General features: G+C 40.5%; 1 protein-coding gene across 4 annotated transcripts in view; it reads right to left on the reverse strand.

Annotated features, from left to right (window-relative positions):
* The window catches only part of ATP6V1H (ATPase H+ transporting V1 subunit H), a 116,390-nt gene that overhangs the window by 89,354 nt on the left and 4,290 nt on the right, over nucleotides 1-22,746 (reverse strand). For all 4 annotated transcript variants that reach the window (XM_003823249.6, XM_003823248.5, XM_003823250.6 and 1 more), the window contains 2 exons: nucleotides 15,113-15,215; nucleotides 11,592-11,681 (listed from right to left, as the gene is read on the reverse strand). In XM_003823249.6, the coding sequence (XP_003823297.1) occupies nucleotides 11,592-11,681; nucleotides 15,113-15,215 (193 nt within the window). The remainder of the gene's footprint in view (nucleotides 1-11,591; nucleotides 11,682-15,112; nucleotides 15,216-22,746) is intronic.

Raw genomic sequence — 22,746 nt, forward strand, 5'->3', positions numbered from 1 at the left:
TGCACCTCTGACCTGCTACTCCCAATGTAACAGGTCTACACCCACCACCGATAACCAAGTGTGAACACCTGGCTGCCACACGAGGGAAATCAAAATCAGAAAGGGAGCAGGAAGAGCACAAATTAGGTCTAGATGCACCTCGAACTACTAACAAATAGGCAAGGGAAACAGGGAATTAAATGAATCGCAAATGTTCAAGTTACTTCTTAGCATATCATGGTAGAAAACTTGGGATAAAGACAGCAGAAAACAGCATATACTACCAGTGGACATAGGATCTGAGTAAGAGAAAATTCTTAGTTCCAATCATTACAACTTCACCTCTCATCTAAATTTTCTCTATCACTGGCTGAGATCCACTTTCTGATTCATTATGTGAATATAGTTGTTAAACAGCAATACTTTTTTAAAAAATTTTTTACTACACCACCATATCAGCAGTAGTAATACTTTTTCTGATTAAACTTTTATTAATTAATTTATTTATTTTATTTCCATAGGTTACTCGAGAACAGGTGGTATTTGTTATGTAAGTTCTTTAGTGGTGATTTGTGGGTCATAATACTTTTTAAAAGCACAAATAACCACATAAACAAAAAATTCCTATTTTCAGATTAACATTTAATTATTTTTAAATATAGTGGGGTTTTTTGGTTAATATTGGTCTACACTAATAATTACCCATCGAGGAATAGCCTACTGTCTCCTTAGGTAATGAGTCATTATTGTTTAGAATAACAATTGAAATAGTTGTGATAATGATTTTATCAAGGAATCCAAAATTCAGATGAGCCATCATTGCTTCATTGGTAGAGGTATCCAGGTTACAGACCTTTAAGAGAATAAGGATAAAGAAATCCTTCCGGTCAGGTACACTTAGCAACTGCTGTTGATATCCATGCAAAGAAAACAATTTAAACCTCAAAATCAGGTGCTAAAAACTAAGCATGTGAGGAAACATAAGCAATTCTGTCCAAAAGCATTTTGTTCAGAAGTGATAAGGATGAAATGATAGGATTAAAAACAGAAAAAAAATTATTATAAATAGCACAAGGAATTATGATAAAGGTATATATAAACTTTTCCATGCAACTAAAATTTTACAAATAAAATCAACTGCTAAACTATAATGAGGGCCAGGTGCAGTGCCTCACACTTGTAATCCCAGCACTTTGAGAGGCCAAGTGGGAGGGCTGCTTGAGCCCAGGAGTTCAAGACCAGCCTGGGCAACATAGTGATACCCCATCTCTACAAAAAAATTAAAAATTAGCCAGGTGTGGTGGCACACGCCTATGGTCCCAGCTACTCAAGAGATGGAGGTGGGAGGATCACTTGAGCCCAGGAGTTCGAGGCTGCAGTGAGCTGTGATCACACTACTGCACTTTAGCCTGGGTGACAGAGCAAGACCCTGTCTCAAGAAAACAAAAATAAAATTAAAAAAATAAAAATATATACATTGGGCCAGGCACAGTGGCTCACGCCTGTAGTCCCAGCACTTTGGGAGGCTGAGACAAGCAGATCACTTGAGGTCAGGAGTTCGAGACCAGCCTGGCCAACGTGGTGAAACCCCATCTCTACTGAAAATGCAAAAATTAGCCGGGTGTGGTGGCATGTGCCTGTAGTCTCAGCTACTTCGGAAGCTGAGGCAGGAGAATCGCTTGAACCTGGTGGGTGGAGGTTATAGTGAGCTGAGATCGTGCCACTGCACTCCAGCCTCAGTGAGAGAGCAAGACTCTATCTCAAAAAAAAAAAAGCATATATATATATATATAAAAAATACACACACATACACACATTGTATATACATATATACATATATACATATGTATATACAAATGTATATATGTATATACCTATATACATATATATACTTTGTATATATATAGTATATAGTGTGTGTATATATACACACATTTGTATATACATAGTATATATATATATGCTTTGTATACAAAGTATATGTGTGTGTGTGTGTATATATATATACACACACACACACATACATACATACATTGAACTGGTGGATGAGAATAATACCAGCTACCTAAATCTGAATCTCTCCACTGATCCTTCATAAATAAAGGTCGACAAAAAGATCAACTAAAAACTACACAAAACCCATGCCCTCAGGATAACAAGACAGAGAATACACATTTATAATTAACCATAATAAAAGAAACACCAAATCCCAGCAAAAGCTATCTCTCATACTCCATCACAAGTTTTGTGGATGATAAGGTGCATCTGAAAAATGTGTGTAGAAGGAAGGATATGGGCACAGGAAGGAAGAAGTTCTAAGGTGGATCTACAATCGCCACCATAAAATAAAATAAACTCTAACTATGAAGAAACTGAAAAAGAGTACTGGTAGACCAGAGCACGAGCTACAGGGAGCAGGGAGCAGTCTTGGAAAGGCATCATTTTTGAGAGATAATAAGGTTTAAAAAAAAAAAAAGAAGAAGAAGAAGCATCTTTAGGAGATTGGGTGGCAAAAAGAAAAAGGAACAAAAGAGGAAACTTTAGGGTTCTGCAAGACAAAATGAGACCAAAAAAAAAAAATCCAAGGGCATACAATCTGCCCCCCACCAAAAGAAAGTCATCTATTAAAGAAACTGCCAGTCTTGGCATATAATGAGACCCTAATCTCTACAATTAAAAATTTTTTTTAATTAGCAAGATGTGGTGGTAAGCGCCTGTAGTTCCAGCTACTCAAGATGCTGAGGTGCGAGGATTGTTTGAACCCAAGAGTTCGAGGTTACAGTGAGCTATAATGGCGCCATTGCACTCCAGCCTGGGTGACAGAGTGAGATTTTATCTCCAAAAAAAAAAAAAGAAAAGAAAAGAAAACAAAAGAGGCCAGGTGCAGTGGCTCACACCTGTAATCCCACAACTTTGGGAGGCCAAGGCTGGCAGATCACCTGAGGTCAGGAGTTCTAGACCAGCTTGGCCAATGTGATGAAACCCTGTCTCTACTAAAAAAACAAAAATTAGCCAGGCGTGGTAGCGCACGCTTGTAATCCCACTACTCAGGAGGCTGAGGCAGGAGGATTGCTTGAGCCCAGGAGGCAGAGGTTGCAGTGAGCCAAGATTGTGCCACTGCACTCCAGCCTGGATGACAAGAGCAAAACTCTGTCTCAAAAAAAAAAAAAAGAAAAAGAAAAAAGAAAAGAAAGGAAGGAACAGGAGAGAAAGAGAATAAAACAAACAAACTGCATCTCACCAGAAAAAAAAAAAGAGAGAGAGGCCAGGTGCAGTAGCTCACGCCTGTAATTCCAGCACTTTGGGAGGCCGAGGCAGGTGGATCATTTGAGGTCATGAGTTTGAGACCACCCTGACCAACATGGTAAAACTCCATCTCTACTAAAAATACAACAAAATTAGCTGGGCATGGTGGTGCATGCCTGTAGTCCCAGCTACTCAGGAGGCTGAGGCAGGAGACTCATTTGAACCCAGGAGGTGGAGGTTGCAGTGGGCAGAGATCATGCCACTACACTCCAGCCTGGCCAATGGAGCAAGACTCCATCTCAAAAAAAAAAAAGAGAGAGAGAGAGTCCAGGTGCGATGGCTCACACCTGAATCCCAGAATTCTGGGAGCCAAGGCAGGCAGATTTCTTGAGGCCAGTATTTCGAGACCAGCCTGGGCAACATGGCGAAATCCCATCTCTACTAAAAATACGAAAATTAGCTGGGCACGGCGGCACACGCCTGTAATACCAGCTACTACTCTGGAGGCTGAGGCATGAGAATCACTTGAACTTGGGAGGTGGAGGTTGCAATGAGCTGAGATCGTACCACTGAACTCTAGCCGAGGCAACAAAGTGAGACCATGCATCAAAGAAAAAAAGAAGAAAAAAAAAAAACGGTACTCTTGAGTGAGGAGTATTATAAACCACCCAAATCCATGATATGAATAGATGAAAGAACCCCACAGAGATACAAAACTACCGTAAAAAGAAACCAAAAGATGCAAATCAAAATATCTCAGGTGATGAAATTTCTCTCCCAAGAAAACAACTGCAAAACAAAACTGTAACGTAACAATGCAAACTGAATTAAATATCCTCAAACATCTGGAAAAATAAAATACCACCTTGAATCAGAAATTCAAAACCAAAACTGAGAAATCTGCCCCTAATAAAGGAAAATTTAAAAATAGCTGATTGAGTTCAAGAAAGAAATGAAAGAAAAGAGCAAAATGGTCTCAAAAAGTATAATTTATTATAAGGTGTTCAACAGAGAACAGACTCAAAAGTCAAAGAACTGTGAATCAGAGATCCTCTATCAGCCAAGCTGCTCTTCAAGTATGAAGATTACAGGAAAAAATTTTAATGCAAAAATTTAGAGACTACTGTACACATAAGACATTCCTGAGGAACCTACTAGCAGATAAGCTTCATCTAATTAAGAGATCCCTGGGAAAACTTTGGCAAAAGAACCAGTGGTGAAAATTTAATATAACAAAACAAAGGTGGGAACAAGTGTAGAATAATAATATATAAATGTTATATGTTCTGACAAAGTAAAAATAGCCACTAAAAAATGAGAAGAGAGGAAAAGTAGAATAAGTTCATTGATTGTTGCAAATAAAAAAATACTATTAAAAATGACAAGTGAAATTATAAATGAATAAAACAGAGGATTAACAGCATTAAAGGGATATAAATACAAAGATAACCAACAGAACAGACAGAAAACTTTCTAAATGCCAAAAAAGTTTAATAAAAATGCAAAAAAAACACATAATGAAGAATAAAATAGTAATGCACACAGTAATTATAACACAGTATGACAGTTGAGATCAAATTTCTTAGTAATATTCATAAATGTGGATGGTTTAATTCACCTATTAAAAAAAGGGGTTTCAACTCACAAACAAGACCGGAATCTATACTGTATACAAAAGACTTACCTAAAACAAAATGATTCACCTAAAAAAGGGACAGGCAAAGATATGCAGACAATCAGAAACAACAAGAAGCCATGAGTTGCTATACCAGTATTAAAGTATAATTTAAGCCAAAATGTATTAAGTATGATAAAAGGGACACTTTTAATGATAAATGCCACAATTCACTGTAGATATAACACTAATGTGTATATATGCACCAAATACAGCATCCACCTTTATAAAGTGAAAAGTACAAAAGATATTAGAATAGTAAAAAATGCATTTATAAGGGGGAGACGTTTAACATACCACTGTTAGTACAAAAAAAACCAGACCGAGAAAAAAGTAGACAAAAAGTAAAGGTATAGAAAACCTGTATCCTAAATAATAACATAATCAATAAAGTAGATCTGATAAATATAAATCAAACTTATACCCCTTAAGAAAGAATACATCTTCTCAAGGACACCTGGTATATTTATAAAATTGATCATATACTATAAAAAAAGTATCAGTAAATTCTATAAAGTAGAAATGTTTTTAAAACATGATAGTTTGAAATCTATAACAAAATGTTTTAAGCATTTCTGCCTGAAAATTAAAACATAAATATTAAACAACCTCTGTGAAAGGGAACACAGAAAGTGAATTAAGAAAAACCTAAATCACTACATATCAGAGCTGAAGGATATACTTTAAGCAGTAATCAAAGGAAAATGCATATATTTAAATACTTAATTTTTGGGGGGGCGGGGGGGATAGTTTCACTCTTTCTGCCCAGGCTGCAGTGCAATGGCACAATCTCAGCTCACTGCAACCTCTACCTCTCAGGTTCAAGTGATTCTCCTGCCTCAGCCTCCCAGTAGCTGGGATTATAGGCATGTGCCACCACACCTGGCTACTTTTTCATTTTCAGTTGAGATGGGGTTTCACCATGTTGGCCAGGCTGGTCTCAAACTCTTGACCTCATGAACCACCCACCTCGGACTCCCAAAGTGCTGGGATTACAGGCATGAGCCACCATGCCTGGCCAATATTTATTTCTTGTTAATAGAAGAATGGAAATAAATTAAAATTCCCAGTTCAAAATGCTAGTAAAAGAACAAAGTAAACAACAAAAAAGAGTAAAGGAAGAATATAATAAAGGCAAAAGCAGAAATTAAGGTAGAGAACAGAAAAACTATAGATCAATTAATATGAAAATCCTGACTCTGAAAAAAATTAACAAAATGGGGGAGAAACACTGGTTAATCAAGAAAAAAAAAAGCAGAAAGCACAAATAAACTAAGAAATGACATGGGGGACATAATATGCAAATAGAGAAAAAAACTTGAAGCATAAGATTTAATAAGATTAGTCTTCTATGAAAGTAAATGTAAAAGCTTCAATACAATAATTTCCAGAGAAAATACAGATTACCAAAATTATCACCATTTGAGATAGAAAGCTTCAAATGAACAATTTCTGTAGAAGACATAGAGAAAGCTATCAAATAATTACCCCACCAAAAACAACAGGTTCAGATGTATTCACAAGGGAATTTTACCAAAACTTAGCCCTTGTAGTCCTAATGCTAAATAAATTGTTGCAAAGCATAGCAAATAAAGAAAAACCTCCAAATCCTTTTTATCAAGCAAGTATAATGCTGATACCTAAACCAAATGAAGAAAACAAAAAATAAAATAAAATTGTAAACCAATTACACATATGAACACTGAGGCAAAAATCCTACATAACAGAAAAGAGAATTCAATATCATATCAAGAAAATATGACACATGACCAAGTGGGATTTAACCTCAAATGCAAGGTTGGTTCAGTATTATAAAATCCATTACTATAATTCACTATATTGATATATCTAAGGAGAGGGGAAAAAAAGTCATTCAATTATCTATGTAGATGCCCAGAAAATAACAGCCTTTGACAAAACTCAACACCTATTCTTAATAATAGCACTCAAAAACTAAGAATTGACAAGTTCTTATAAGCCATAAGAATTTAAAAAGTGAAATTATCTGTTTTATAACCCATAAGAATTGAAAAAGAAGTAAAATTATCTGTTTTTGCAAAAATAGAAAATTATAAAATTTTAATTAAAATTAATAATTTACAACTTTTATAAATTAGAGAAAAATTCAATCACAAAATTAATTCAAATAAAAGAATTCACTAAGGTACCAAAACAGAAAATATACAGAGATCAATGACTTTCATATACATTAACAAACAAAAGTTCAGAGATAAAATGGAAGAGAAATGCTGTTTTTAACAGTATAATTAAGATAAAATATGAAGGTATAAACTTAACAAGAAATGTTGCAAAACCATTATGTGAAAATTACAACACTCCTGAAGACACAGACACACCTAACAAACGGAAAGGTATACCTTGTCCTTGGACAGAAAAATTCAGTAATATAATGATGTCATTTCTCCCTAAGTTAACTTATAAATTTATTATTAGTTTTTTAAATAGAGACAGGGTCTCACTATGTTGCCCAGGCTGGTTTCAAACTCCTGGCTTCAAGCGATCCTCCCACCTCAGCCTCCCAAGGTGCTAGGATTACAGGCATGAGCTAGTGCCAGGCCTTGTTTTGATTTTTTTTTTTAAATAGTAACTTACAGATTTAACACAACTTAGTAAAAACACCAACAAACTTTTTCATAGATGAAATAAGCTGACATTCCATTTCATACAAAAAAAACAACATTCAAGAAAACCTAGGTAAATACTGGGGAAAAAAAAAAAACTGCGAAGGGAACTAGCCATAAGATCCTCTATCATTAAACTGGGTGGTGCTGGAGCATGAATACACAGGCATTCCAGAAGCAAAGTATAAAAGGTACAGAAATAAATCTAGTTATATAGGGAGGTTTGATGTTAAAGGCAGCATCTCCAACCACTATGGCAAAGACTGACATTTTAATAAATGGTGCTAGAACAACTGAATGGCCATTTGGAAAACATAAAATTAGACACATACCTTACACTATAGACAAGAACCAACTCTAAGCAGGCCAAATGTCTAACTAAAGATGAAACTATACAAGCACTAGAAAAAAACCTTGGTGAATTCCACTGTAAACTTGGGTATAAGGAAAAGCTTTCTATTACTCAAAATCTAGATTAAAAAAAATTTTTTTGATAAATTAGACTATATAAAAAATAAAAATAAATTGTTTTACCCTGTGAAAAATGTTATAAGCTAAGACAAAAAGGTAAATAACAAACTGGGAGAAAATATTTGCACTTTGTTCAGAGATATATGCCTAATATATAAAGAACTCTTTAAAATGGGCAAAGACATGAGCAAATAATTCAGGGAAAAAAATGTAAAAGCAACCTTTAAGGTCATCTAAAGATGTTCAACCTCGGACACCATTCTGATAGGCAAAAATGTAACAGCTTGACAACGCCCTCTGTTGAGAAGGTTACAGGGAACCAGGCACTCACACCCTGCTGATGAAAATGCAAAATGGAATGTCTGGCAATATCTTAATAAAAAAAACTACATATGGAGTTACCTCTTATCCAGCAATCCCATTTCTAAGAATTTACCATGAAATATACACCCAACAACACAAAAATATATTTGCACAAGGTTATTCTTTGCTTCATGATTTCTAATTCTAAAATTTGGAACCAACCACAATGTCCATCATTACATCAGAGGCTGAGTAAACTATGGTACATCCACTAATGGGGTACCATGTAGCTGTCAAAAACAGAACAGGGAGATGAGATCTCTATGAACTGACATGTAATGATTTCTGGCATATTCTGTTAAGTGAAACAAGCAAAAAATAAGAGATTATATCTAATAAGTGTTTTATAGAAATAAGAGGGGGAAATAAAAAAATATACATGTGTCTGCCTATGTTCACAGAAAAAAAAAAATTAAAAACCAATGATATTGGGCTGAGCGCAGTGGCTCACACTTGTAATCCCAGCACTTTGGGAGGCCGAGGCAGGCAGATCACTTAAGGTCAGGAGTTCAAGACCACCTTCGCCAACATGGTAAAACCCCGTCTCTACTAAAAAAAAAATACAAAAATTAGCCAGGAATGATGCCGGGTGCCTGTATCCCAGTTACTCTGGAGGCAGAGGCAGGAGAATTGCTTGAACCCAGGAGGCAGAGGTTGCGGTGAGCGGGGGTTGCACCACTGCACTCCAGCCTGGAGGACAGAACAGAATTCTGTCTCAAAAAAAAAAAAAACCAAAAACTATGATATTGGTCACCTACGAGAGGGAGGTGGGAATGGGCTAGGATTAGTGACATTTCTCTGAGTACACCTTTCTGCATAGTTTTGACTTTTGGAAACATGTTAATGTTTTACATACTCAAAAATAAAACGCAGGCTGGGCATGGTGGCTCACTCCTGTAATCCCAGCACTTTGGGAGGCAGAGGTGGGCAGATCACCTAAGGTCAGGAGTTTTGAGACCAGCCTGGCCAACATGGTGAAACCTCGTCTCTACTAAAAACACAAAAATTAGCCAGGCATGGTGACAGGCACCTGTAATTCCAGTTTCTCGGGAGGCTGAGGCAGGAGAATCACTTGAACCCAGAGGGCAGAGGTTGCAGCGAGCCGAGATCACGCCACTACACTCCAGCATGGGTAACAGAGCAAGATCCTGTCTCAAAAAAATAAATAAAATAAAAATAATAATAATGAAATGCACAAGGATGAGGAAAAAACTAAAATAGAATACAACAGAAACAAATGACTCTTACAGTATTTCATGAAAAATAATCACTCTGAAACTTGAACACGGTATTCTGACTATATACCCTGAGTTTAAAACAAAAAACTGCAAACAAATACTGAACTCCAGGTAAAAGACTTGTTTTTTGTGTGTATGTGTTTTTTTCAACTCGTATTTTAGGTTCAGGGGTACATGTGCCGGTGTGTTATATTGGTAAACTCATGTCAAGGGGGTATGTTGTACAGATTATTTCATAATCCAGGTACTAAGCCTAGTACCCAATAGTTATTTTCTTCTGATCCTCTCTCTCCCCCCACCCTCCACCCTTGAGTAGACCCCAGCTTCTGCAGTTCCCCTCTTTGTGTCCATGTGTTCTCATCATTTAGCTCCCACTTATAATTGAGAACATGTGGTATTTGGTGTTCAGTTCCTGTGTTAGTTTACTAAGGATAAAGACCTCCAGCTCCATCCATGTTCCTGCAAAGGACATGCTCTCATTCTGTTTTATGGCCGTATAGTATTCCATGGAGTATATGTACGTTTTCTTTATCCAATCTGCCATTGATGGGCACTTAGATTGATTCCATGTCTTTGCTAATGTGAATGGCGCTGCAACGAACAAACACATGCGTGTGGTCTTTACAGTAGGACGATTTCTATTCCTTTGAGTATCTACCCAACAATGGGATTGCTGGGTCAAATGGTAGTTCTGTTTTTAGCTCTTTGAAGAATCACCACACTGCTTTTCTCGATAATTGAGTTGTATGGGTCCACAACTCTGAAACTATTTTCTGTGTATTTTAGGGTAGAACAAACAAGTAAACACACTGAGGATAAGAGGAACTCACAATCTCACTGTTACAGAAGAGGTACACATACGGAAAGGAGAGACAAAGAACCCTGTGGTGCTGCGCTGAAATGTAATGGGAGCTACCAGCATGTCATGGTGTTAATTTATAGATATGAGCATATGGACAGTAATTAAGGATATGAGCAACCACGGTCCACATGCCGACTCACAGCTCCCTCATTCTAGGTACAGTCCCATACAGTAACAAGATAACCATGGCAGATCATAACATTCACATTTTTCTAAACTTTACTGTTTTACATGAAAAAGTGCTCAGAGAGACTGAGGTCATTCTCAAACAGTCCTGATATTGATCCTTCCTCACATTATAAAATCACTAGATTCCTATAAAGGACATGATGACCCCTAGGAAGACAGCACCATTCTGCCCAACCTTTGTATTATCAATAATAGTACAGTGCTTGGTGAAAATTAGGCCATCAATAAATGTTTTTTTCCTTATAAGTTAATAGAACAACCCTCCCTAAACACCCAGACTGACTCTTTCCTTCAAGTCTCCTGAGACACTCAGCAGCTGGAAGGCCGATCTCATAAGAACTGCTCTACATACCAACCATCTAAGCCTAGATTATACTCTAGTGTAAAATACATAAATATGAATAAAGGAGGCCTCTCCTTTATTCATAATTGGGTTCAGGGATGGTAACGCAGTAAACAGAAACTGTATGCAACTGGAAGAGTTTTCGATGATAAGCAAAACTGTTCCCAAAAGGAACAAAAGCACCGAACCTCCAGGGCCTGGCACTGGCTTAGAACATATGAGCACTGAAATGTGTTGACTGATTGAATGAGAAGGAGCCATATCATCCATAAGTACACAGAGCATCCAGAAAGCCTCAGGTGATACAGCAAGCTTTGCTGGCGTTCAACAAAAAACTCTGAGGTATCTCAGAAAAATATACATATTGATTACTTGGTGTTCTGAAAAACAAAAACAGCCTGTGTGTGGGTATCTCTGTCTTTAGCTCTATTAGCAAATTACAACCCACATAAATGAGAAAAATATATTATTATGCTCTAGAAGAGAACAAATGTTCTAAGTGAAATCTCACCAAAAATGCTGCTACTGTGAGGTATGCAAAAAAATGAAGTCACCAAATGTGTTAAGTAAAGAATATACCTACCTGCAGCATATCATCCACCATAGTTAGTATATACTGAACGGTCTGTTCTTTGCAGATATGAGTCATCAGATTTATAAATGTTTTAGCACACTAAAAAAAAAATGAAATTAAAGTTAGTTTTTATTTGCAGACACATTTCAATGGAACTTCAGTAAAACATTGTCTTTCATAAATTAGGATACAAATATTACTAACAAATTTTACTTACAGAAAACATATACCTTTTATAAATATTGTGATGAAGTATGAGAGGACCTTACTATGGCTTGTATCAGCTTGTGAACATTTCTAGTGATAAGTTTCAGAATGTTTACTATTTTCAAATAGATATACTTAGCCACTAATAACTCTTGATTACCGATGACAGCATAAAGTTATATAGGCAATCAAAAATTACAATTGGTTTTGAGTATTTTATTTGTTGTACTTAAAGGGAACAGAAGACAAGAGCAACAAGAGTACCGGAGATTGGAATCAGAAGGCCCTGACTAGTCTCCATTCTACAGTGTATCAACTACATGACAACCTCTCCATAATTCAATAAAAACTGGAGCCAACAATATATTACCTACCAACTTCCCCATGACTGTTGTAAGAATCAGACCAATTTGTATATGGGCTCCTTCAGCCAATGAGGCCCCCCGATAGGCAGCAGAATTGAACCTTATTATGGGGCCAAGTTCTAAACTCAGCATATAAATCAAATAGGGTACAAATCAAAACACTCTATAAAATCCCTTAAATCACCCCCCAAAAAACATAGTTTTAAGTATGCAACAGCATTCAGTAATAGGTTTGGAGTCATACATTGAAAAACTTTCCCACCTTAAGGATGTATAAATTAAAGTGTATTTCACTTGGTATTCACTCATTCAATAAATCCCCAATGTAACAAACAGCATGTGATAAAAACCATGCTATAAAAAAATGGAGACCTTATCAAAATCATACTTATCCTAGAACTTACGCCTATCTATGAATCATGTCTTCCATGGATAGACAGCCCACTCACCATACTGAATGTAAAAAGTTAACAGTAACAAATAGTTGGGTTTTTTAATCAAAACATTAAAGTGGAAACACTTTAACCTATTTAAGCAAAATAAAAAAAAAAAGATATAAGTTGCCCATGGTATTTCTGTCAGAACTCTTTTTCAGATATTGTTTGGATAAAAAGCTTCCTGGCAACTGCCCCATAAAAGGCCCATCACACCAGACACTGCTATTAAGAAAGAACTGTTTTTGCACACTTACTAAGAAACAGGTTTAAAAAAAAAATGAGAAAAAAAGAAAAGAAAGGGCTGTTTTAACTCCTAACTCCTTAAGGGAAAAGTCTTGTCTTATTAACACACATCCCCAGTCTCACCAGGCACATGGCAGGGACTCAGTGTGTATGTGCTGAACAAACAGTGAATCAGCTGCATGTTCCATTGCACATGCGGTTGGGGTGGGGAAGCTTTTTCAAAGGATGACACCAACAGCAGACATCACAAAGGAAAGGAAGAACTAGATTTCATCGCACAACTTAAACTTCAATATGGCAAAGACCCCATAAACCAAGTTAAAAATTCAACAAACAAGCTGAGGAAATATGGCATGCACAAAGCTGGTATACTTAAAACATAAAGGAAACTGACAAATCAATAAGATTATAAACACTTCCATAGAAAAGTAAATAAAAAACATACAGCCATGTGTCGCTTAACAATGGGGAAAGTTCTGAGAAATTCATCATTAGGCAATTTCCTTGTTGTGTGAACATCCTAGAGTGTACTTACACAAACCCAGATGGTAGTGTCTACTACATACCTAGGCTATATGGTAGAACCTATGGCTCCACACCTGTACAGTATGTAACTATACTGAATACTATAGGCAACTGTTACACAATAGTAAGTATGTGTGTGTCTAAACATAAACATGGAAAACGTGCAGTAAAAACATGGTAGTATAATCTTACAAGACCGCTATTACATACACAGTCCAACACTTACCAAAACATCTTTATGTAGTCAGTGCATGACAGTATAGAAGCAATCGATATGGATACAAAAGGTGCCAAAAACCATCTGAAAATGTGTAACACTATTACGTTAAGATACTATCTTTCACCTATCAAAATGACCAAAAGATGAATGGCTAGACCCAGAGGGGGTGCTGGAGCAGGGGCATGGGCCCTCTCATATACTGCTGGCAGGATCTGCAAACTGGTACAATCTATCAAGACAGCATTTTCATCATATCAAAACTCTCACACGCTCAAATAGTTTAATCAATAATTACACTTTTTTTTTTTTTTTTTTTTTTTTTTTGTATTTTTAGTAGAGATGAAGTTTTACCATGTTGGCCAGGCTGGTCTCGAACTCCTGACCTCAAGTGATCTGCCCGCCTCAGTCTCCCAAAGTGCTGGGATTACAAGTGTGAGCCACTGCACCCAGCCAGATAACTGCACTTCTCGAATTAATTATGAGATTACTAACTGTTCGCCTCAAAACAGAAAAAAAAGGAAGTAGCCAAAATATGCAACAGTATAGAATTAGTTTAGATCATTATGGTTCATCCATTAAATGGAAAATTACACAACGGAACTTTCCATAAATGGGAAATAATAATAAATTATTTTAAATACCACAGAAATATCTTTACAGCCATGGTAGGGAAGGGAAGAATATACAGTTAAATGAAAAGAACAAAGATATGTACATATCACCCCTTTTTGTAAAAAGTTCACATTTGTAGAAATAAGTGTATAAGTTATTTTATGCACAGAAAAATATCTAGAGAGGTATACGCTAAGTGTAAACAAGTCACCTTGAACAGAGAAATATTAGGTAGAATAACTTTTTTCTTTTGCTTAATAGTATTTTATTTTTCTACAATAAACTTACCATGAAAGAAGGTAAAACATCAATATATGTAACTAAACATTTTAAACCACTGTATATGAAAAAACTCCACAACCCTTCAAAGATAAATAGTAAAAAAGGAAACTATGTTTGCTATAAATATGGCAAACAGTAATAAATTTTGTATGTAAAAAGACTGTTTATCAAAAAGTAACAAAACCTTATATATTAAAATAAAAAGAATGCCACCGCCAAAAAAATTTCAAAGGACATATAAATACTTAATAAATCAACAGGAAAATAATGTAATCCCATGTCATCAAAGTGATATCCCTTTTAACTTAGCAAATTCAAACATTTTCAATTATATTAGGTATTTCAAACATTACTAGTAAGAATACCAAGTGGAAAAAATTCTCTTAAAAAAAGAAAAGTTAAGCAACTTTTAAAACTTAACATACTCTGAAACAGTAATTTCTTTTCCAGAAATTTGTCTTCCAGGTGTATATTCTAAGAAAATATTCAGAAATACAGAAAAGGATGAAGGTAAACATACTCAATATAACGTTTTTTCCAAATTAGCAAGAAAACTGGAAGTCACTTATAATCACTAAGATTTTTCTAAACTTTTGGATGACACGGGGAAGTGTTCATTATATAATGTTTATTGATCACCTGGCTGCCTTCAGTTTGAAGCATCTCTTGCTTCTCTTCAGGGCTTCGTTTCATTTCAAATCTCTGAATAAACTCACAATCTTCCGCAGAAATCATCTGTCCCCTAGAAAGTAAGAATAAGATGTTTTGTTCAGTAAGAGTTGAATATGTAAGCAAGCAATAGAGGAATTTTCAGTCTTTCTCTTCTCTCCTTGGCAGCAAACCACAAGGGCTGACGCAAGGGCCCTGGCATCAGACAGACCTGGATTCAACGCTTAGTTTCACCACAAATAAGACAGTGTGAACTCCCTGGAACCTGAGTTAATTTATCTGCAAAATGCGAACAATAATCGCATTGCCTCTAAGGGGCTGTACTGAGGATAAAATTAAATTCACATAAGGTGGTTAGTAGCATGTGGCAAATGGTAGGCACTCAGTAAAATGTCACCTCTCAGCATTACCCAGTGTCTCACCCTTATTCCCCCTCTCAAGCCAAACAATTCACATGGCTATCTAATTTATCAAGTCCAAAGCCACTTTATATGAATTTCTACGACCATTTTTCTCTAGTACATTCTTTCCCTCCAGACAGAAAAAAAAAACAAACAAACTGATTTTCCTCCTCTCTGGAAAATAACTCTCCATCCTGACCCCACACTCTCCTATTTTCCTCCATCTCTTCCAGGGGTCGCTTCATCACTGGCTCTTCGCCCTTCAAGGCTCCTCCCCAGCACTCAATCACTGAAATCTTGCTTTTGATTTCCAAACTCCTTCCTGTGAGAGATTCAATCGAGAGTCCCATCTTCCCTCCCTCCCAATCATTTCCACTGTCTTCTACCTCCAGAGATAGTCTTACCATTTTCAAATTCAGCATCATGTTCCTGTCATCTTCCCTGTCATCCCCAAGTGAGGATGATATCCCACTGTCACTTTCCCCGGTGGTGATGCTGCTGAATTTGAAAATGGTAAGACTATCTCTGGAGGTAGAAGAAACACAGCTCAACCTTCCCAACTTCTCCACTCCTCAGGGACTCAATCATACCATATAGCAAACCCCCATCCTAATCTCTAAATACAGACCCTTCCTTGTCTAAAAGATGTGTCAGCAGAACAGGCTTGCTAGCCCCCTGTAAGACTCTGGGCACTTCAGGATTCATTCAAGTCAGCTCCTTTAAGCCACCAGTATGGTAGGAAAAGCAGAGCATTTGAGTCAATATGGGGAAGAGTTCCAGTTCCAGGTGTGAAAGCTTAGCAAGTCACTATTCATCTGACCACTATTCACACCAGTAAAACAGCAACTATGATACTACCTGCTCTAGCCCACTAGGTGGTTACGCAGATTAAATGAAAAAATATAAGAAAAAGCACTTGCTGCATATTAGAACATGGGTAAAAGCAAGTGTAAAATTAAAAATTTTTGTAATCTATTTTCCTGTTCAAACAACATCAATATAGTTTTTTTGGTTTTTTGTTTGTTTTTGAGACAGAGTCTCACTCTGTTGCCAGGCTGGAGTGCAGTGGCACGATCTCAGCTCAATGCAACCTCTGCCTCCTGGGTTCAAGCCATTCTCGTGCCTCAGCCTCCCGAGTAGCTGGGACTACAGGCCCATGCCACCACGCCCAGCTAATTTTTTTATTTTTAGTAGAAACGGGGTTTCACCATATTGGCCGGGCTGCTCTCGAACTCCTGATCTCGTGATCCACCTGCCTCAGCCTCCCAAAGTGCTGGGATTACAGGCATGAGCCACTGCGCCTGGCCCCAATATAGTTTTTAACTCAGTAGTTTAAAAAATTGTCCCTCCTCCCCTGACCCCAAATATGTTGAGGAATTGGTGTTCTCAAAACCCACTCAGAGAAACACTGAATGTAAAGCAGGTTCCCACTATGCACAGTTAGGCTAGGTGCAGTGGCTCATGCCTGTAATCCCAGCACTTTGAGAGGCCAAGATGGGGGGACCCCTTGGGCACAGGAGTTTAAGACAAGCCTGGGCACAGCCACTCCGTCCGGGAGGGAGGTGGGGGTCAGCCCCCCGCCCGGCCAGCCACCCCGTCCGGGAGGGAGGTGGGGGGCTCAGTCCCCCGCCCGGCCAGCCGCCCCATCCAGGAGGTGAGGGGCGCCTCTGCCCGGCCACCCCTACTGGGAAGTGAGGAGCCCCTCTGCCCAGCCAGGAGCCCCTCTGCCCAGCCAGCCGTCCCGTCCGGGAGGGAGGTGGGGGGGTCAGTCCCCCACCCGGCCAGCCGCTCCGTCCGGGAGGGAGGTGGGGGGGGTCAGCCCCCCACCCGGCCAGCCGCCCCGTCCGGGAGGGAGGTGGGGGGCTCAGCCCCCCGCCCGGCCAGCTGCTCCGTCCGGGAAGGAGGTGGGGGGGGTCAGCGCCCCCTCCCGGCCAGCCGCCCCGTCCGGGAGGGAGATGGGGGGGTCAGCCCCCCGCCTGGCCAGCCACCGGGTCTGGGAGCTGAGGGGCGCCTCTGCCCGGCCGCCCCTACTGGGAAGTGAGGAGCCCCTCTGCCCAGCCAGGAGCCCCTCTGCCCAGCCAGCCGCCCCATCCGGGAGGGAAGTGGGGGGGTCAGCCCCCCCGCCCGGCCAGCCGCTCTGTCCGGGAGGGAGGTGGGGGGGGTCAGCACCCCCGCCCGGCCAGCCGCCCCGTCCGGGAGGGAGGTGGGGGGCTCAGCCCCCCGCCTGGCCAGCCGCCCCGTCCGGGAGGGAGGTGGGGGGCTCAGCCCCCCGCCCGGCCAGCCGCCCCGTCCGGGAGGTGAGGGGCGCCTCTGCCCGGCCGCCCCTACTGGGAAGTGAGGAGCCCCTCTGCCTGGCCAGCCGCCCCGTCCGGGAGGGAGGTGGGGGGCTCAGCCCCCCGCCCGGCCAGCCGCTCCATCCGGGAGGGAGGTGGGGGGGGTCAGCGCCCCCTCCCGGCCAGCCGCCCCGTCCGGGAGGGAGGTGGGGGGGTCAGCCCCCCGCCCGGCCAGCCTCCCCATCTGGGAGGGAGGTGGGGGACTCAGCCCCACGCCCAGCCAGCCGCCCCGTCCAGGAGGGAGGTGGGGGCGTCAGCCCCACGCCCGGCCAGCCGCCCCGTCCGGGAGGGAGATGGGGGGGTCAGCCCCCTGCCTGGCCAGCCACCCGGTCCGGGAGCTGAGGGGCGCCTCTGCCCGGCCGCCCCTACTGGGAAGTGAGGAGCCCCTCTGCCCGGCCACCACCCCGTCTGGGAGGTGTACCCAACAGCTCATTGAGAATGGGCCATGATGACGATGGCGGTTTTCTGGAGTAGAAAGGGGGGCAAGGTGGGGAAAAGATTGAGAAATCAGATGGTTGCCGTGTCTGTGTAGAAATAAGTAGACATGGGAGACTTTTCATTTTGTTCTGTACTAAGAAAAATTCTTCTGCCTTGGGATCCTGTTGATCTATGACCTTACCCCCAACCCTGTGCTCTCTGAAACATGTGCTGTGTCCACTCAGGGTTAAATGGATTAAGGACGGTGCAAGATGTGCTTTGTTAAACAGATGCTTGAAGGCAGCATGCTCGTTAAGAGTCATCACCACTCCCTAATCTCAAGTACCCAGGGACACAAACACTCTGCCTAGGAAAACCAGAGACCTTTGTTCACTTGTTTGTCTGCTGACCTTCCCTCCACTAGTGTCCTATGACCCTGCCAAATCCCCCTCTGTGAGAAACACCCAAGAATGATCAATAAAAATAAAATAAAATTTAAAAAAAAAAAAAAAAAAGACAAGCCTGGGCAACACCGTGAGATCCCCATCTCTACAAAAAATAAAACAACAAAATAAGTTGGGTGTGGTGGCACACTCCTGTAGTCCCAGCTACTCGGGAGGCTGAGGCACGAGGATCACTTGAACCCAGGAGGCAGAAGTTGCAGTGAGCTGAAATTGTGTCACTGCACTCCAGTTTGGGTGACAGAGTGAGACCCTGTCTCAAACAAAAAAAAAAGCATAGTTATAGAAGGATGGCCCACTTTCAGAGCTGCCTTGGGTCAGGCTCCCACAGCTGGGCCCTGAGACGAAGATTCATGTACAAGTGACTTATGAAAGAAGAGCTCCCAGGAGAAGCCAGGGATAGCATGGAGGGCTCAGGACACTGAAGCAAAAAAGTCCAGCAGGATTCAAGCAAAGAACCCAGGACAGCTTTCCCTGAGCCCACAGGAGAGCCTGGGAAGGTGAGGCACTCAGAACTGTCCCCTCCCCAAGAGAAGGGACCTGAACTTGCATACGTCCTACTACTTCTACCCTTAACCCCACCCTCTTCCAAAGAAGACCTTGATTATTACATATTCAAAAATCTATCAGTGTCCCTTCTGGGTTTTGTACATACTACTGCTATATGCCAAATTGTTTTGTATAGTTCAAATTTGCTTCTGGACTTTGTAATTCACTATTCTGTCTTCTTACATCAGTTTCACACTGTTTTAAGCACTGTAACTTTGTTTTCACACATGCTCATTTTTTAACATTTTCAAACTATTCTCATGCATTTATTTTTTTCAACAATTTCTTAATTACCAACCCAAAGGAGAATTTTGTCTTTCTAGATCTCTCTTAGGCAGGTGACACTATGACTACATCTTGACACTCTCTTCCTTAGCTTCCAGATTCTTCTCATCCCACTCAAGTCACTCATCTTCACTGCCTCCTGTGCCTCAGCTACTATGAAAGGCTCTCTTCATTTCTCACTACACCCCCTGCGCTGAACTCTGGCATTATCTCCCCCAGTCCCCACTCATATCCTCCCACAGATGGCAGTGGCACTCCACACCCTACAGGCGCAGAACTAAGATTGTTAATCCCAAAGGCTAGAAGTTGGAAGCAAAAACAGACACTTTGCCCACTTTCCATTCTGGCTAAGCACTTCACATACCAGTCAGGAAAAAATGCACTCTGCACCCTGGGGTAGACTAAAATAACAAGGTCATCCAGTCTAGATCTGGCCCCAAAATAAATGAAATGTTGAGCACACCCATAAACCTGAACTTCCCAGATAAAAATAATTTTACCCCTAAATTTTGCTATGCTGATATGTAAAGGGATGTCATAACCTCTGTGAAGAAAATCATGTCAAAAGGTGGTGGTTTTTCTACCATGAAGAAGGTATACCATGAAGGCTACACTTGGTAACCTTATAATTTTGCAGCTTTCTTTTCCATTAAAATAACTGTTTCTTATTTGTCTAGCCACTCCCTAACCTTTTTCTTTCCTTGTTTAAGTTATTTTCTCTCTGGGTCTTCCTTTGACATTTCCATAATCCAGCAGGTTCGGGGCTCTGGTGTCTTCTAGAATGACCCACAGCTAATCAGGCCCCAGACCTAACAATCTTCCCCTTAAAACTACTCTCCTCTCTATTTCCCTGCCTCTGGAGTAGCTCAGCACTAGGACAACCTTCCACCAGTGGATTTCCCCACGTCCAATTCAACCTTCTTCAAAACCATCTTCTTACCTACTACCAGGCGGCCTTCTCAAGTACATATGGGGTCATATTATTCCCTTGGACTGTGAGTTCTACCTAGCACTTACGCAGAGGCATTCAGTAAAAATATTTAAAATCAATTGACTAATTAAAACCTATATAATCATGCACATGTTACTTAACCCATCGGAACAGTTATCTACTCATCTTTAAAAGAGAATAGGATAGAAGCTGGGCATGGTGGCTCATGCCTGTAATCCCAGCACTTTGGGAGACCGAGCCGGGTGGATCACCTGAGGTCAAGAGTTCGAGACCAGCCTGGCCAACATGGTGAAACTCTGTCTCCACTAAAAATACAAAAATTAGCCAGGCGAGGTGGCAGGTGCCTGTAATCCCAGCTACTCGGGAGGCTGAGGCAGGAGAATCACTTGAACACAAGAGGCAGAGGTTGCAGTGAGCCAAGAACGCACCATTGCACTCCAGCCTGGGCGACAAGAGTGAAACTCCATCTCATAAAAAAAAAAAAAGAGAGTGAATAGGATAGAAAAACCTATGTCACTGTATTTCTATGAAAATAATGTTAAATAGGATGTTAGTTACCAAGCATGTTACTTCCTTTTCCAAATACTCATCTCCACCAATTCCTGATAAGCACAATACTCCATTCATAATTTAGTCAACTAATATTAACTGGCAGCCTACTACATGCCAGGCACCTGTAAGAACAGTTGACACATCAATAAATAGGGACCCCTCTTTTCAGCCTGCACTCCAGTGAGGAAAACAGAAAATACGCAAATACAAAAACAAATAATCTTGAAAACACACACACATGTTATAATGCTAAGGCTGTAAATGCTATGGAAAAAAAAAAACCAGTCCGGGTAGGGGGCTTGTGAGATCACCTATACAGCCACACAAATGAAGTGAATGAAGAGGCCAAAGAATCTAAGGGTGGAACTTCCGGAGAGACAGATACACAGGTCCAAGGAGCTGAGGTTTGCTATGTGAGAAAGATCAAGAAGGCGGGAGCTAGAGAGTGAGCGAGGGGGCATGATCAGACTTGTATTTTTTTGAAATCACTCTCACAGTTCTGTGAAGAATTGCTCCTACTGAGGCAGCAAGGATAGCAGAGACAGACAGCAGGCAACAGGCAATAACAACAGAGCACATGCAAGGGGAACACAACATGCACGAGGCAGGAGCCGCAGACACAGGATCGCACTCAGATTCGAGGCATCTTTTGGACGTAGAGCTGGAAGAATGTGTTGATGGGCTGGACATGGACTGTGAGCAAAAGGGAAGCAGCAAGGATGGCCCCAAGGTTTTTGGCCTCCGAAGCTGGTAAATGAAGAAGCCTGGAGAGAGCCACACTGAACTACCTGAAGCTCCCAAGCACTGCATGTCCTCCCAGGCCTCAGCTCCCTGCCTGGACCTCCCTTCCTAAATAACTCCAGGTGTTCCTCGGCCTGGACAACTCCTGTTACTGTCTTTTTTTTTTTTTTCTTTGAGTCAGAGTCTTGCTCTATTGCCCAGGCTGGAGTGCAGTGGTGCAACCTCGGCTCACTGCAACCTCCGCTTCCTAGGTTCAAGCGATTCTCCTGCCTCAGCCTCCCAAGTAGCTGGGATTACAGGCACCTGCCACCACACACGGCTAATTTTTTAGTAGAGATGAGGCTTCACCATGTTGGCCAGGCTGGTCTCAAACTCCTGACCTCAGGTGATCCACCCACCTCGGCCTCGCATAGGGCTGGGATTACAGGCGTGAGCCACCGCGCCTGGCCACCTGTGAGTGTCTTTATGCGTTCTGTGAAAACTCCCCCAATACTCCCAGCATTTATTTGCTCCCACTTTTTGTTGTGTATTTCCTTTTGTTGTAAATATATATACACTTTATATATTTATATATTTCTCTATCTTAACATTTAGCACAATTTGTTATTTAATTTGATAAAAGTCTGTTTCCTCATGAGATTTAAACTCATGAGCAAGGATGGCATTTTATAATTCTTGTATCCTCAAGGTAGTTTTAACAGATTCCAGTTTGACTAGAACACAGCCATACCCATTCATTTATGTATGTCTATTTATTAAGAAAAAGCTTAATCAAATATAAATACATGTTTCAAATACTGTATTTTCATAACATATTAATTTGTGAAGAACAAAAGCATATTGGGCTCTCGACACTGGGGGACGCTTCCACAGGTCTTATTATCTCAGTATAGAATGTGATAGAAGATACACT

The sequence above is a fragment of the Pan paniscus genome, chromosome 7 (genome assembly GCF_029289425.2).
Source record: "Pan paniscus chromosome 7, NHGRI_mPanPan1-v2.0_pri, whole genome shotgun sequence".
NCBI classification, from domain to species: domain Eukaryota; kingdom Metazoa; phylum Chordata; class Mammalia; order Primates; family Hominidae; genus Pan; species Pan paniscus.